The sequence below is a fragment of the Cervus elaphus genome, chromosome 12, assembly GCF_910594005.1.
Source record: "Cervus elaphus chromosome 12, mCerEla1.1, whole genome shotgun sequence".
Classification (NCBI taxonomy): Eukaryota; Metazoa; Chordata; class Mammalia; order Artiodactyla; family Cervidae; genus Cervus; species Cervus elaphus.
In genome coordinates this window covers 73,292,225-73,306,388 of record NC_057826.1, presented here as the reverse complement: position 1 = coordinate 73,306,388, position 14,164 = coordinate 73,292,225, and the positions used below count along the sequence as shown (strand labels likewise).

The following is a 14,164-nucleotide window of genomic DNA, read 5'->3' as shown; positions in this document are numbered from 1 at the left end:
GAGACATGTATTTGTCAGTTAGGACCACCTTCAAATGTGTTCCTGTTTAAGCATTAAGAGAAGACAAATACAAATTGGGGCACAGTAGATAGCTGTCTTCACAGAAACAAACTTTTGCTTGCTGCTAAATCTTTTCCTTACTATGGTATCACTAAAGAACTTTAAACTCATTTTGTAAGCTTGTTTTTCCTTGGGGAAAGCATGCTCTATGATAGTTTCTCATAGATTTGATAGCATATAACAGAGAGTGTTAGTTGCTTAGTAGTGTCCAACTCTTTGTGACCCCATGGACTGTAGCCCTCCAGGCTCCTCTGTCCATGGGATTCTCCAGGCAAGAATACTGGAATGGGTTGCCATTTCCTTCATCAGGGGATATTCCTGATCCAGGGATTCAACCTGGGTCTCCTGAATTGCAGGTGGATTCTTTACTGTCTGCGCCACCAGGGAAGCCCCGTAACATAAATTTGCTCTTAATAAATGTAGCAGTTTCTTTCCCTAAACGCATTTTGTGGGGCAATGAACTCAGTAAAGAAGGTTTTAATTTTACTATTTATCTTTCAGTTAAATGTGCTACTTAACATACCATTCAACAATGAAACAGAAGGGACTATATTTTACCAACTTGTTAGAAATCATTTTAAAGTCAATACTTTTGCATTCCTGCTTAAGCACAATAAAAATGTAAGACCATAATATTACTTATTGACATTGACTTTTAACATTTTAATGTTGCAATGTTTTCTGTAGAAAGCAGTGGCTTGAAGTTTTCACTTAATCTTTCACTTAGATGGAAGTTTGTAAAATAAATCTAGGTATGAGACTTTATATTTTTAAGTATTTTTTTTCACAAAATTTTGGGATTAAGTTTCTTTATATTTCGACCATGGGGTCACATAGTTGGACATGACTGAGTGACTGAACTGATTCTTTATATACCCACTTAAAGTAAAAAATTTCCACCATATGAGAGAAATCAAATGCTTTCTTGGTCACAAGTAAACTTCCTTAATCCTACATTCTCATGAAAACTATGACAAGAATATGAATTCCCTGAAATATTTCGTGTGTGGCAATATGCAGGGATGTGAGTCCTAAAAATTGTGAGGGTTTATATTATGGGCACAAACACACAATTTTCAGAAGGAATTTTTCCCCACCTATTTGCCACACCAGTGCTCTGCGAAGTCTTCTATAATGATGTGGTGGAAGGAATTAAAATTCCTTCATTTAATCATATGAATCTTTTCAAAACTGCTCCAAATCAGAAACATTAATAAATCAACATAAAGAAATCATAGAATAAAAGGGACTGACAAAGAGGTGTCAGGACTCTCTGCTGTGCTCAAAAGATAAAGGTGTTGTGGTTCTCATACGGATTGAATCTCTAAGGACCTGTCTAAATAATTATATCTTCTTGTCTTCAGATGGATAAAGAATTTAATGCTGCACAAAAATTAAGATTGCACTTTCTTTACCACAGGTTCTTCTGGGATTTGGCCTCTGTAGCATTAGGGAAGTTCTCCTCCAAGCCAATGGTTCATTAAAAGTTAAACTATTGCATATTCTCTGAGGAATCAGTAAAGAGCAGTGACTATTATTCTGAAGCCCTGTTGTTTACAAATCACTTGCCCATCTGATATATGGATTCCAAAAGTTTCCAGAAGACACAGTTTGAGGAGAAATAAGATGCAATGTGTCACAAAAGATTCTGATAGGAACATTTCAAAGGTCATTGGGCATATTTTGCAGGATAAGGAAGTGATGGGCAGAGAACCCAATGAGGCAAATGTTGAGGTGAAGAAACTGTAGCACACCGAGGATAAAAATTTGGAGAATTTAGAAATAGCTTTTAGAAGGACAGCATAGTATTCTTTAGATATGAGAGAAGTATTTAATTGACTGAAATTCTTCAGAGGCACATGTGACTTCCTGATTAATATGAGACATCAATTTTTTTTACCCTTCAATTTTTACCTTAAGCCATTCAGGGTTTACCTAGTATACTAAAACACCCAGGAGAGAATGACCCTTGCTCATATCATGTAGCATAAAATGACTGAGGACATCAGGAATACATGCCTTGGAACACTGGTCTGGGAACCACAGGCTGCTTGTGCATGCGCATGTGTTCAGTCAGTAAGTCGTGTCCGACTCTTTGCGACCCCATGGACCACAGCCTGCCAGACTCCTCTGTGCATAGGATTTTCCAGGCGAGAATACTGGAGTGGGAATATTTAAACGTAAATTGCTCACATTCAAAGTGTCATTCCCTGGTGCCTCAGACAGTAAAGAATCTACCTGCAAGGCGGGAGATCCGGGTTCAACCCCTGGATCTGGAAGATACCCTGGAGAAGGAAATGGCTACTCACACCAGTAATCTTGCTTGGGAAATCCCATCCACAAAAGAACCTGGAGGGCTAAAGTTCATAGTGTCACACAAAGAATCAGATAGAACTGAGCAACTAACACTTTCAAACTGAGAGACTAAAGGGGAAATAGATTACTTAGACTTTTATTACCTTTTAGTGATACTACTTCAGTCCTTAGAAGCTCTTAAAACGTTGCTTTGATCTTGTTATTTGCCTGCTTAAAAACCACCACTGGTTTCCTTATGCAAAATTTCCCCAGTTCTCCACAAATAGACTTCAAATGCCTTTCTCATCTTACCTTTTCCTACTCCCTCTTTCAGATAAATTGAATAACATTTCATTCTTTAAGTACCTTTCAGTTCCTTATATTTTCATCTTTGTGGTCATTTTGTTTACTGGAAATCCTCATTACCTCCCTCTGTACCTGCAAAACCCCATCTATACTTCAATCTCTAGTTCAAATGACATGTTCCCATAATACTTCTCCTTATCCCCCTAATGGAAGCAACTTTTCCACCTCTGAAATTTTATTTAACTGTCTGTGTATTTTTCCTATGATACTCATCAGAAACTTCTTTGTGTTGTCCTTAGTTATATACTTATTTTTTCTCCCTTCCCAGATTATAAAGTGTCTGGAGGCAGACAACTCTTATTGTTCAGCTTTGAACTAGCAAACGGATAAAAATACATTGCATTTATTGGCCCTTATGAAATATTTGATTAAATGGCATTTTTTGGCTATATGAGTTCTGTTATTTATAAAATCAGCACCTTTGAACCAAAGTTATGGCAGAAAGTGAAGAAGAACTAAAGAGCCTCTTGATGAAAGTGAAAGAGGAGAGTGAAAAAGTTGGCTTAAAGCTCAACATTCAGAAAATAAAGATCATGGCATCCGGTCCCATCACTTCATGGTAAATAGATGGAGAAACAGTGGAAACAGTGGCTGACTTTATTTTGGGGGGCTCTAAAATCACTGCAGATGGTGACTGCAGCCATGAAATTAAAAGATGCTTACTCCTTGGAAGGAAAGTTATGACCAACCTAGACAGCATATTCAAAAGCAGAGACATTACTTTGCCAACAAAGGTCTGTCTAGTCAAGGCTATGGTTTTTCCAGTAGTCATGTATGGATGTGAGAGTTGGACTATAAAGAAAGCTGAGCACTGAAGAATTGATGCTTTTGAACTGTGGTGTTGGAGAAGACTCTTGAGAGTCCTTTGAACTTCAAGGAGATCCAACCAGTCTATCCTGAAGGAAATCAGTCCTGAATATTCATTGGAAGGACTGATGCTGAAGCTGAAACTCCAATCCTTTGGCCACCTGGTGCAAAGAACTGACTCATTGGAAAAAGACCCTGATGCTGGGAAAGATTGAAGGCAGGAGTATAAGGGGATGACAGAGGATGAGATGGTTGGATGGCATCACTGACTCAATGGACATAAGTTTGAGTAAACTCCGGGAGTTGGTGATGGTCAGGGAGGCCTGGCGTGCTGAAGTCCATGGGGTTGTGAAGAGTTGGACACGACTGAGTGACTGAACTGAACTGAACTTGAACCAAAGTTAAAAAAAAAAATTCAAGGTGCATTGCAATATTACTCTACATCTATAGATAATAAAGCGATTCAGAGCAGAAAGAGCTCTATATAGGTTAAAATCATTACGAGACACTTTTTAGAAAATTCATTCAAGAAATGGTTTGAAATGTGACATAGAACAGTCCTACTCCAAGTGCGGCTAATGGATTAGCGTAGTCCTCAAATTGTTAGCTGTCTGTGATAAATTCAGATACTAAGATGAGGCATTTAGGAACTTTCATAGTTAACTAGTTTGTGATGTGTTGAATCTAATAATACAAAAGTGAGCTATATTTGTATTTTTATATTTCATTTTTCTAGTTACTATTATTTTTATTTTATGAAACTATTAATCTTAGCTGCAATGAATTGGGTTCTTTCACTTCAGTTAGAGGGACTGACTTACAGGACAAGTAGATTTCAAACTGAATGAGGAGGGCATTCTAAATAGGAGAACTGTGAACAAAAATAAAATAAAATAAATAGGAGAACTGTGTGTGGGGTGCATGGGTTGTTAGGCTGTGATGCGCATCTTTGAAGCTGATAAGAGAGAAGAAAAAGAGGACAGTGGTGGCTGGGAAGAAAGCCTTAGTTAGGGTAAAGAAAATGCCTTGGTTAAGCCAGAGAATTGAAGAGGAAGAGGCAGAGTAGAGACTGATCAAATTAACAGAATGCTCCCCTAAAGTAATGTCTTTGAAAGACGATGGTACAGAAAGCCTACTTCCTGAAGTGTCTTCTCTGTTTGGGCTGCTTGAACAGAAATACTATAAACTATATGTGCCATATAAACAGAATTTCATTTCTCACAGATCTGGAGGCTAGGAAATCCAAGATCAAGGCATCAGCAGTTAAGAGTATCTGGTGAAAGCATGCTTCTTGTTTAGACAGTCTTGTTAACACTGTAACCTTACATGGTGGGAGGGATGAAGGAGCTCTCTGGGGTCTTTTTTCAAAGGGCACTAATCCCGTTTATGATGGCTCCACTCTCGTGACCTAGTCACCTAAAGGCCCCAAATCCTAATAGCATACCATCACACTGGGGGTGTGGATTTCAACATTTGATTTCGGAGGGACACAAACATTCAGGTTATAGCATAAAGGTTATAAAGATTCCAAGGAAAAGGAGTACAGCCATCCCTCCATATCTATGGGGGGATTGTTTCCAGGATCCCCTAAGGTAAAAATCCAGGGAATGTCAAGTCCCTTATATAAAAATGGCACAGTACAGTCAGGTCTTAGATACTGCAGATTCTCCATCCCCAGTGCACCAGACACAGAGGGCTGACAGTTTTTTCAGATTTAGCAGTGGAAGAAATTCTGATTCACAACTAACGAATTGTTTTGTTTTGAAATGTGAGAGCATTTATATAGAGATGTAGAGAGCATTTATATTATAAGATAGAACACCAGGTTGCCAGATTTCCATCATGCAGCAACAGAAATATTACATGATATTGAATGATATCTGTACACTGGAGAAGAGTATTTTCAGGAACTGCCTGATTTGAAGGCAAATTCTTTTCCTATCAAAAGTCAGAGAGGTCTATGATGCCTGAGAAGCAGAACAGAGTATGTGGAGAGAGAGAGAGAAAGAGAAAGAGGGGCATAAGAAGAGAGGGAAAGGGGTGAGAAGAGAGAGAGGGAAAGAGAGACTGAGATCACTTTCAGATTACAGGTAACTGCAATCTATAATTCTGCATGTCCTATGCTCTTTTATACAAGGATATTGGTTTTTTAAGTTGGTAATTCAGTGTTTGCATGTTCATTTGCTCATAACTCATGTCATGTCTTTGTCAGTCATATTACTAAGAAAACCATCTTGTTCTTCAATACAGTAACATCTCTGCTTTGTGATTCAGCAACATCTATGTTATTGATATACTCTATATTTCTATATTGATATACTATTTATTTCTCTCTAATCTGAGCATACAATGTTTTGACTTGTTAACTCTTTATTATACTGCCCATGTTTTCAGCTACATTCTAGTAATTGGGAATTTGGGGTAGAAAATTAATTTCCAAATTAGAACCTATAATGAGAGCAAATTCCATATGAACATAAGCGTGAAGTATTATAATGATGGATATATTTTAGGGTTTACTCTTTGCTAGACTCTCTGATAAGCAGATTGATTCATTTCATCCTCACAATGGCACTAGGAAGAAAGCTCTATCATTATTGCTTCTTTAAATATGAGTTAATGGAGGCATATATGAAATCATGCAGTTAGTGGAGACAGAATTTGAATTCAGGCAGTCTGGTTCTGACCATTACCACATATTGCCTGTTAACTGCAAATTATTTGTAACTTGCTATCAGGATAGTTAAGTAGCTTGTGTAGTGAACATTTGTGAGCTTCCTGACCTACCTCTGATTTTAGTTTCAGAGGTGGTGGGCAGTCCCTTGGGAGCTCAGAATCAGTCTGATGGCATCCCTCCCATCTCAAGCCCTATCCATGAGTTTTCTTGCTTTCTTCCCAGGGCCTTTTCTGAAGATACAATGGCTCATTTGGTGCACCAGTCAATGTGTTTTTGGAAACACGAGTAGTCAATATCTCCCTGTGCAACCATGGTTAGTCAATAAATGTCTTAGACGTGTGCCATTCAAATGGACAATTCTCAGAGATTCTAGTGGAATCAAATTTTCATTGGTCATAGTAGCTTCTTCTCATTCCTCATTCCTACTACCTGAAACCAGCTTCTATTAATAATAAACTACCTGCACCCAAGTCTTTGTCTCAGGTTCTTTTTTCATGACAACCCAAAACAAGGCACCCTTTTTTAGTTGTGTTGGAAAGAAAAAATTGTAAACCATTTGTTACAAAAGGATGTATTATCTGTTAAATACACTCACTTTCACAGTAGAGTGATCTTTATTTCAAATTATTTGTTCAGTGTCCCAACTATAAGCTTATGTACCCAAACAATGCAAAATATTAAGGTCAGAATTGGTGAATGGCAGGCTTTATATCTAAAGTGGGAGAAAAGCAATTGTGAAAGAGGATGTGTGAAATAAGTCCATTTGAAACTTCAAGAAAAGATGTGTTCTTAGACACAGCAGCTTTAGGAAAATGTGCATATGTAAGTTGAGGATCTAGAAATTAAACTATGCATGCTTGTGTGCCTTTTGGAAAGTCTTCATGTATCCCTGGGGTAAACAAGTCCCAATTTCGAAGACTTAATTCTCTAGAACACTGTAAACACACACACACACACACGCGCGCGCACACACACACACACACACACACTCCCAAACCAATATTAAACTAAACATATGGTATTTTGGCTATAAATGGAGAAAACATAATCTAGTTTACGTCTCAAGGAAAGTTGAGAAGGAGAGCTGTTGTAAAAGGGCTTTGCCAAAAGTTAAAGGAGGTGACTTTCATGGAGGATCTGAGATTTTGATACCGATAAATAACATGAGAACAAAGAATTCATTAGCATTCTTATTTAATTAATATTTATTATGTACTTTCTATGTACTGTTTTAGGAACTTTTGTACTCATAATTTATTAAAACACCATACTAATTGTTCTCTGGGAGTGGCAATTACCATTTCAGTTTTTGCTGAAATGAAGTTACCTGCCAAATTCACAGTTGATTAATGGAAGAATGAGTTCCTACCAAATCTTTTGATTTTAAGTCTTATATCCTTTCAAAGACATCATAGTAGGATTGAAAAGGAAACCTATTTTTAGTTTTTAAAGGAATATCCATAGTGTTCTCCATGGTGGCTGAATCAGTTTGCATTCCTACCAACTGTGTAGGAGGGTTCCCTTTTCTCCACACCCTCTCCAGCATTTATTGCTTGTAGATTTTCTGATGATAGCCATTCTGAGTTGTGTGAGATGATACCTCCTTGTAGTTTTGATTTGCATTTCTGTAATAATTAGTGATACTGAGCATCTTTTCATGTGCTTTTTAGCAATCTGCATGCCTTCTTTGGAGAAATGTCTCTATACATGCTCTGCCCATTTTTTGATTGGGTTGTTTTTTTTTTCACGTTGAACTGAATAAGATGTTTGTATATTTTGGAGATTAATCCCTTGTCAGTTGTTTCATTCACAAAAACTAAGAACTACCATATGATGCAAAAATCCCACTCCTGGCATATACCTAGAGAAAATCATAAACTGAAAAGATACATGCACCCCAATGTTCATTGCAGCACTATTTATAATAGCCAAGACATGGAAGCCATCATAAAGGTCCATCAACAGGGGACAAGATAAAGAAGATGCAGTACATATATACAATGGAATATTACTCAGCCACAAAAAAGATCAAATGATGCCATTTGCAGTAACATGTATGGGCGTAGAGTTTGTCATATTGAGTAAAGTAAGTTGGATACAGAAAAACAAATATATGATATTGCTTATATGTGGAATCTAAGAAAACAAGGGTATAAATGAACTTATTTATGAAACAGAAGTAGAGTCACAAATGTAGAAAGCAAACTTATGGTTGACAGGGGATAAGGAGGGGGAGGGATAAATTGGGAGACTGGAACTGACATATCCATACTACTGTATATAAAACATAACTAATAAGAACTTGGTGTATAGCACAGGGAACCCTACTCTGTAATAGCCTATATGAGAAAAGAATAAAAAAACAGAGTGGATATACATATATGTGTAACTGTCTCACTGTACACCTCAAACTGACACAACATTGTGAGTCAACTATTTTTCATGAAAATTTAAAATATAATAATAAAAAATTAAAAAAAAGAAATCTAGCTAGAAGTTAAACAGAACACAAGGCTTTCCCCAGCCTCATCACAAAATATACATGTCTGATATGATGCTGACTGAAGTTTTCCCTAACACTAATCCTGACTGACCATGACCCCAGGCAAAATAGTTGTTTTTTCCTTGTGTTTCATATATTGTACACATATTGGTTTGAATATTTCTTGCATTTTATATTAATTATTTTCTTGCCTGTCTGCACCATTAGAGTGCAATTTGAGGAAGAGATTGTGTCTATCTTCATAATTACATTCACAATACAGTGCCAAGTGCAGGGTCTAACATGGAAGAGGCATTCAATTACTATTTACTGAATGGGTGATGGTACAAATGTGTGAAAGTTCAAGGATGGCCATTTTACCCACATCACACTAAACCAGATTATCCCACATTCCTCCTGCGCCTGCTGCCAAAGACTTTTAAAGAAATTTTAAACTTTTCCAGAACTTTCCTGAGAGCTTTTTTCATATCCTTATTCCTGAGACTGTAAATCAAAGGGTTGATGAGTGGAGTCACCATGGCATAGAACAAGGTCATGATTTTCGGCAACGAGGTGAAGTGGCTGGATCCAGGGCTCACATGCATCACCATAATGGTCCCGTAGAATAGCAGCACCACAGCCAAATGGGACCCACAGGTGGAAAAGGCCTTCTGTCGACTGGATGCCAAGGGCAACCGAAGAACAGCAAGTAGAACCAGGGCATAAGAGATGAGAATGAAAAGGAAGCTAAGGAGGATGATGAGGGAGCTTAGAGTGTAGCTCGTGAGCTTGGACATGGGAGCAGGAGCACATGAAAGGGTCAGCAATGGGCCTGAGTCACATACAAAGTGGTCAATTGCATTAGGACCACAGAAAGGCAGTTGGGAAATGAGAATAACAGGCACCAGATACCAGAGAAAGCCACATACCCAACAAGCAATCACTAGGCTGAAACAACGTCTACCAGTCATAACTGTGGCATAATGCAGAGGATGGCAGATGGCAAAGTACCGATCAAACGACATTGCTGAGAGAAAGAAACACTCAGTGGAGCCCATGGAAAAGAAAAAATATAACTGAAGGAAGCAACCAGTGAAAGAGATGGCCTTGCTCTCTGAGAGGAAGTTGATCAGTGTGTTTGGAACAGTGGAGTTGACATACCAGATCTCCAGGAATGCAAAATTCCCCAGCAGGATGTACATGGGGGTGTGGAGATGCTGGTCCCAACACACAGCACAGATGATGGCTCCGTTTCCCATGAGAGTCAGGAGGTAGATGATGGAGAAGAACATAAACAGGATGACCTGAATCTCCCTGCTGCAGGGGAAACCCAGAAGGATGAATTCACGCACTGATTCAGAATGGGATGCTGATTCGGAGATGTTCATTTAGTCTGTAAACTGTGCTGCAATGAAATATTATTATTGTGAAGCCAAATCCAAACACCTGAGCATAACATACAAGGCCCTTCACAATTTGATCTTTATTTACTTATTTAACCTCACCTCTTGAGTCCTACGTCCCAGATAAGACAAGAATAATCACATTTCTGTCAATGACATGCTTCCTACTTGAGGTAGCTGTCGCTCCTCCTTTTGGGCTTCCCGCAGGGGGCGCAAGTGCTAAAGAACCTGCCGGCCAACGCAGAGGACGTGAGAAGACGTGAGGGGGCTGATCCCTGGGTAGGGGAGATCCCCTGAAGGGAGGCATGGCAACCCACTCTGGTATTTTTGCCTGGAGAATCCCATGGACGGAGGAGCCTGGCAGACTACAGTCCACAGGGTAGAAAAGAGTCGGACACGACTGAAGGGACTTAGCACCCACGGACACCTTCCCTTCTACCTCCCTCTCTCTCTCCCCTCCCTTTCTTCCCTCCACCCCTCCCTCTAACCCTCCCTCTTTCCTTCCTTCCTTCTTTCTTGCTCATCCCTTCTGGATCCCTTCCTTTCTCTTTCTCCATCTTTTTACTATTTATTTACTTTTTTCCTTTGATCGAATAACTTGTACTTGCAATTTACACCGTTTACTAATTGCCACCTTCATGAAATATTGCTGGACTTCACCATCATATACTAATTCTTTGTTTTTGCCATAGCATCTGACATTTGTGTATGTAAACTTATACTATGCCTTCTTGTAACTGGTTATTTTTCTCTTTACCAGTCTGAGCTTCATGAAGGCAGAGATGTGTTTTTCATCTCCATATTATGAATTCCTAGCACAGTTCAGTTCACTTCATACACATGCTAACATATTTCCTGAATCAACATTAAAGAAATGACTCATTATTTTTTAAGGATTGAAAAAACATTCTAAAATGTTTTCCAGAAGGAATGAGAAAACATTCTAAAAATTACAGCATTTTTCTACACTAAAGAATTTGTACTTTATACTTTGCATCTTTTTTTTTTTTTTGCATGTCTTAATATACCTACTAGACTGTAAACCTCTGAGGACAGAGGCCAAGTGTTAATCATCTTTGATCTTTTTTGATATGTAATACATCAGCTGGTAAAGAATCTGTCTGCAATGCAGGAGACCTGGGTTCAATCTCTGGGTTGGGAAGATCCCCTGGAGAAGGGAAATGCTATCCACCCCAGTATTCTGGCCTGAAGAATACAATGGACTGGGGTCACAAAGAGTTGGACACGACTGAGCAAATTTCACATTATTTTTTAGGCTATATGTACATTGCAATTGCTAGTTAAATGAATAAATTATTATTTCTGCCCCCATTTGAATTTTAATTCAGATAACTTTGCACTTGGAAGCCTTAATCATTTCACATATGCAAGGAAAGAACCATACCGTTGGACCTTGAAGGAGGAAATAAGGGGCAGAGAAATGCAAGGATATGGCAAAAAGAGGAGATGATGGATCAATACGGTATGAGACTAGAGTACCAAATGTGCCTGTTTGCCTGGGATTGAATTCGTTTTAACACTGAAAGTCTTGTAACTCAGGAAACCCTCGGCCCCAGGGAAACAGGGATAGCTGTGTCACCCAAGTGAGGTCCCAAAGTTGACCCAGCTACCTCAAAAATGCATGTGCACTGGTCCCCTTGGATCTTACTGAAGTCCCTTCTTTCTCTTATTTGTCCACAGAGAAAAAAGAAAGGGCTTTACGATGACCATGAGAGTATTAAGAGGACATACAGAAGTACTGAGAAGACATTTGAGAACAACAGCAGGGACTGTCCAAATGGACTTCCAAGAAGGCTGGATGTCCCATGCAGCTGAGTACACTCATCATCAGCTGATGTCACACTCCAGAAATGCAGGCTGTGTGGAAATACATGGCCAAGGTCCTTGGGTAGGTAGATGCAGCCCTGGTACTCTTTCCACTCAAAACTAAATTGCTCAGTATGCTGCATTTTTTAACCCATATTTCCTTTGACTAACTCTGCTTTTTTCTTTCCTTATGGTTACCTGAAGGCAGTTGATTCTTTCAATCAAATTTCTCTGAAAGTATTATTAGAAGAAAAAGTGTCCATGAAGACCTTGGAAATGGAGAAATATAATGGGAGGAAGCAGCAGCCGGTGAGACAGATTGACTAGGCATTGTATTTAAGAAGAAACTGGGGCTGGTATTCTGATCTAGATTGAGTTGATGATTTTTCAAAACCTTTAATGATCTGGTTTCCAATGATCAATATACTGGAGAAAATATATAGCAACCTTGGAAAAAGAAAGACCTAAAATAGTTTAATTTGGTTTCCTTACTTAAGGGAAAAAAATACTTAATTATTCCTGAGGGACACTCTGGTATTGGTATGAATCACATTGATGTCTGACACTTCCTTCAGAAGAACTTTGAATATTTCCCTGCCAGTCGTTAGCCCTGGTTTGGCCAGGATCTGTGTCTCTGTCTCTTCTTTCTAAATGCAGTGATATCATGGAATCTACTTTATCAAATAAAACCATTGTTAGTGATTTCCCAAGACTTGGTTACTCAGTAGATAGACAATTACATATACATATAAGTAAAACCAAAATAGAGCTAATACTTTTAGTTTTAAAAAGAATTTGTGAAACATTCCCAAAGTGATTTGCTTTTCCTAATTCCTTAACCTACCTGGACTTCCAAGTGGATGGTAATTATTGTAGTTTGTCTTTGGTTCTCTCTCTCTGAAACAATGTAAATATATGTAGATACAGCTCCTGTAAGCGGAACCAGGGAAGCAATACTTTTAATTCTGTTTGACATCATCTCCTATGAATTGCTAGTCATGACTCAACTCTTTACTTGCTTTCAAAGAGAGCATACTGTTACTTAGAGTTGTGAAAAAGCTAGAAAAAGGATTCATCTATACTTACTTCCTTTAATGACAAAAATCATGGATTTGCCTGGGAATTGAAGCTATTTGGATTTTGGCCCTCAGATCTTTTATCAAGAATACCACCACCACCACCAAGAAACAAATGTAGGATTATTTCTTGAGGAAAAAAGAACAGATAGGGACTTACGTGATTTCTGCATACCTGCGAGCTATGCTCAGGAGGAACTGAGTTAGCTGTGTCCTTGCTTCTCAGCTCCGGTCTCCAAATTGTGATTCCCAGAACTTTCACTGAGAAACAAACCTCCTTTTGTACAATTAACTTGGCAGTGACTGCCAAGATTCTCGTCAGGGGAGATGTCTGGAGGATGATGGTTAGACTTTGGGAGTGGTTTCTAGTTTTTAATTTGGAAGAGAGGATTGAAGTACCATCTACTTAAAGTTTTTAATCTACAAAAAAAAAAAAAGGAGATCTGAACCAGCACAACATTGTAAAGCAACTGTTCTCTAATTAAAAATAAATTTAAAAAATGGAATTCTGGAGAGCATCCTATTCTCTATTTTTGGTCAGTATTTCCAACAATTTAGGTCTTTGTATATTCTAAAAAGTTGTCCTTTGGGAAGGCTAGTCTCTCAGGCCAGTATCTGCCTTTACCATCTGTGATTAAATACCTTTTAGAAAGCAACTAGGAAAAATAAGTAATTGTGTGAACTGAGCGTACGGTTGTGTCTTCTGAACTCAAAGTTAATTGTGAAATATCTTTTTATTCTGTAAGACCACAGTTCCTCTAGGGAAAGGTGACAGTCATATAATCGATCACCAGAGAAATGTAGAAAATGGAAAATGTTTTTCTTAGGAGGAAAAAAAAGGCGGGAGAGAAAACTTAAGGAATATGAGATCTTTGTTTCTAGTGGTGCCATCATGGTTTATTTTTTGTTTCCTTCAGAATCAGTGGTCTAATGGTATTAGCTCTGTACCATCATAGTATGAGGCCTTACCAGGTGGCGCTAGTGGTAAAGAACCCGCCTGCCAATTCAGGAGATGTAAGAGATGGGTTTGACCCCTGGGTCAGGAAGATCCCCTGGAGGAGGGCATGGCAACCCACTTCAGAATTCTTGCCTGGAGAATCCCGTGGACAGAGAAGCCTGGCAGGCTATAGTCTGTAGATTCACAGAGTTGAACACAACTGAAGCAACTTAG

General features: G+C 38.6%; 1 protein-coding gene across 1 annotated transcript; it reads right to left on the bottom strand.

Annotated features, from left to right (window-relative positions):
- Nucleotides 1-9,088: 9,088 nt before the first annotated feature.
- Nucleotides 9,089-10,075, bottom strand: LOC122705675 (olfactory receptor 11G2-like). Its single transcript, XM_043921091.1, has one exon. It carries the CDS (start codon nucleotides 10,073-10,075, stop codon nucleotides 9,089-9,091), a length of 987 nt encoding a protein of 328 aa, XP_043777026.1.
- Nucleotides 10,076-14,164: the final 4,089 nt, after the last annotated feature.

What these genes read in the sequence shown, in the direction of transcription:
- LOC122705675 (XM_043921091.1), bottom strand. Translation starts at nt 10,075, where the DNA reads ATGAACATCTCCGAATCAGCATCCCATTCTGAATCAGTGCGTGAATTC.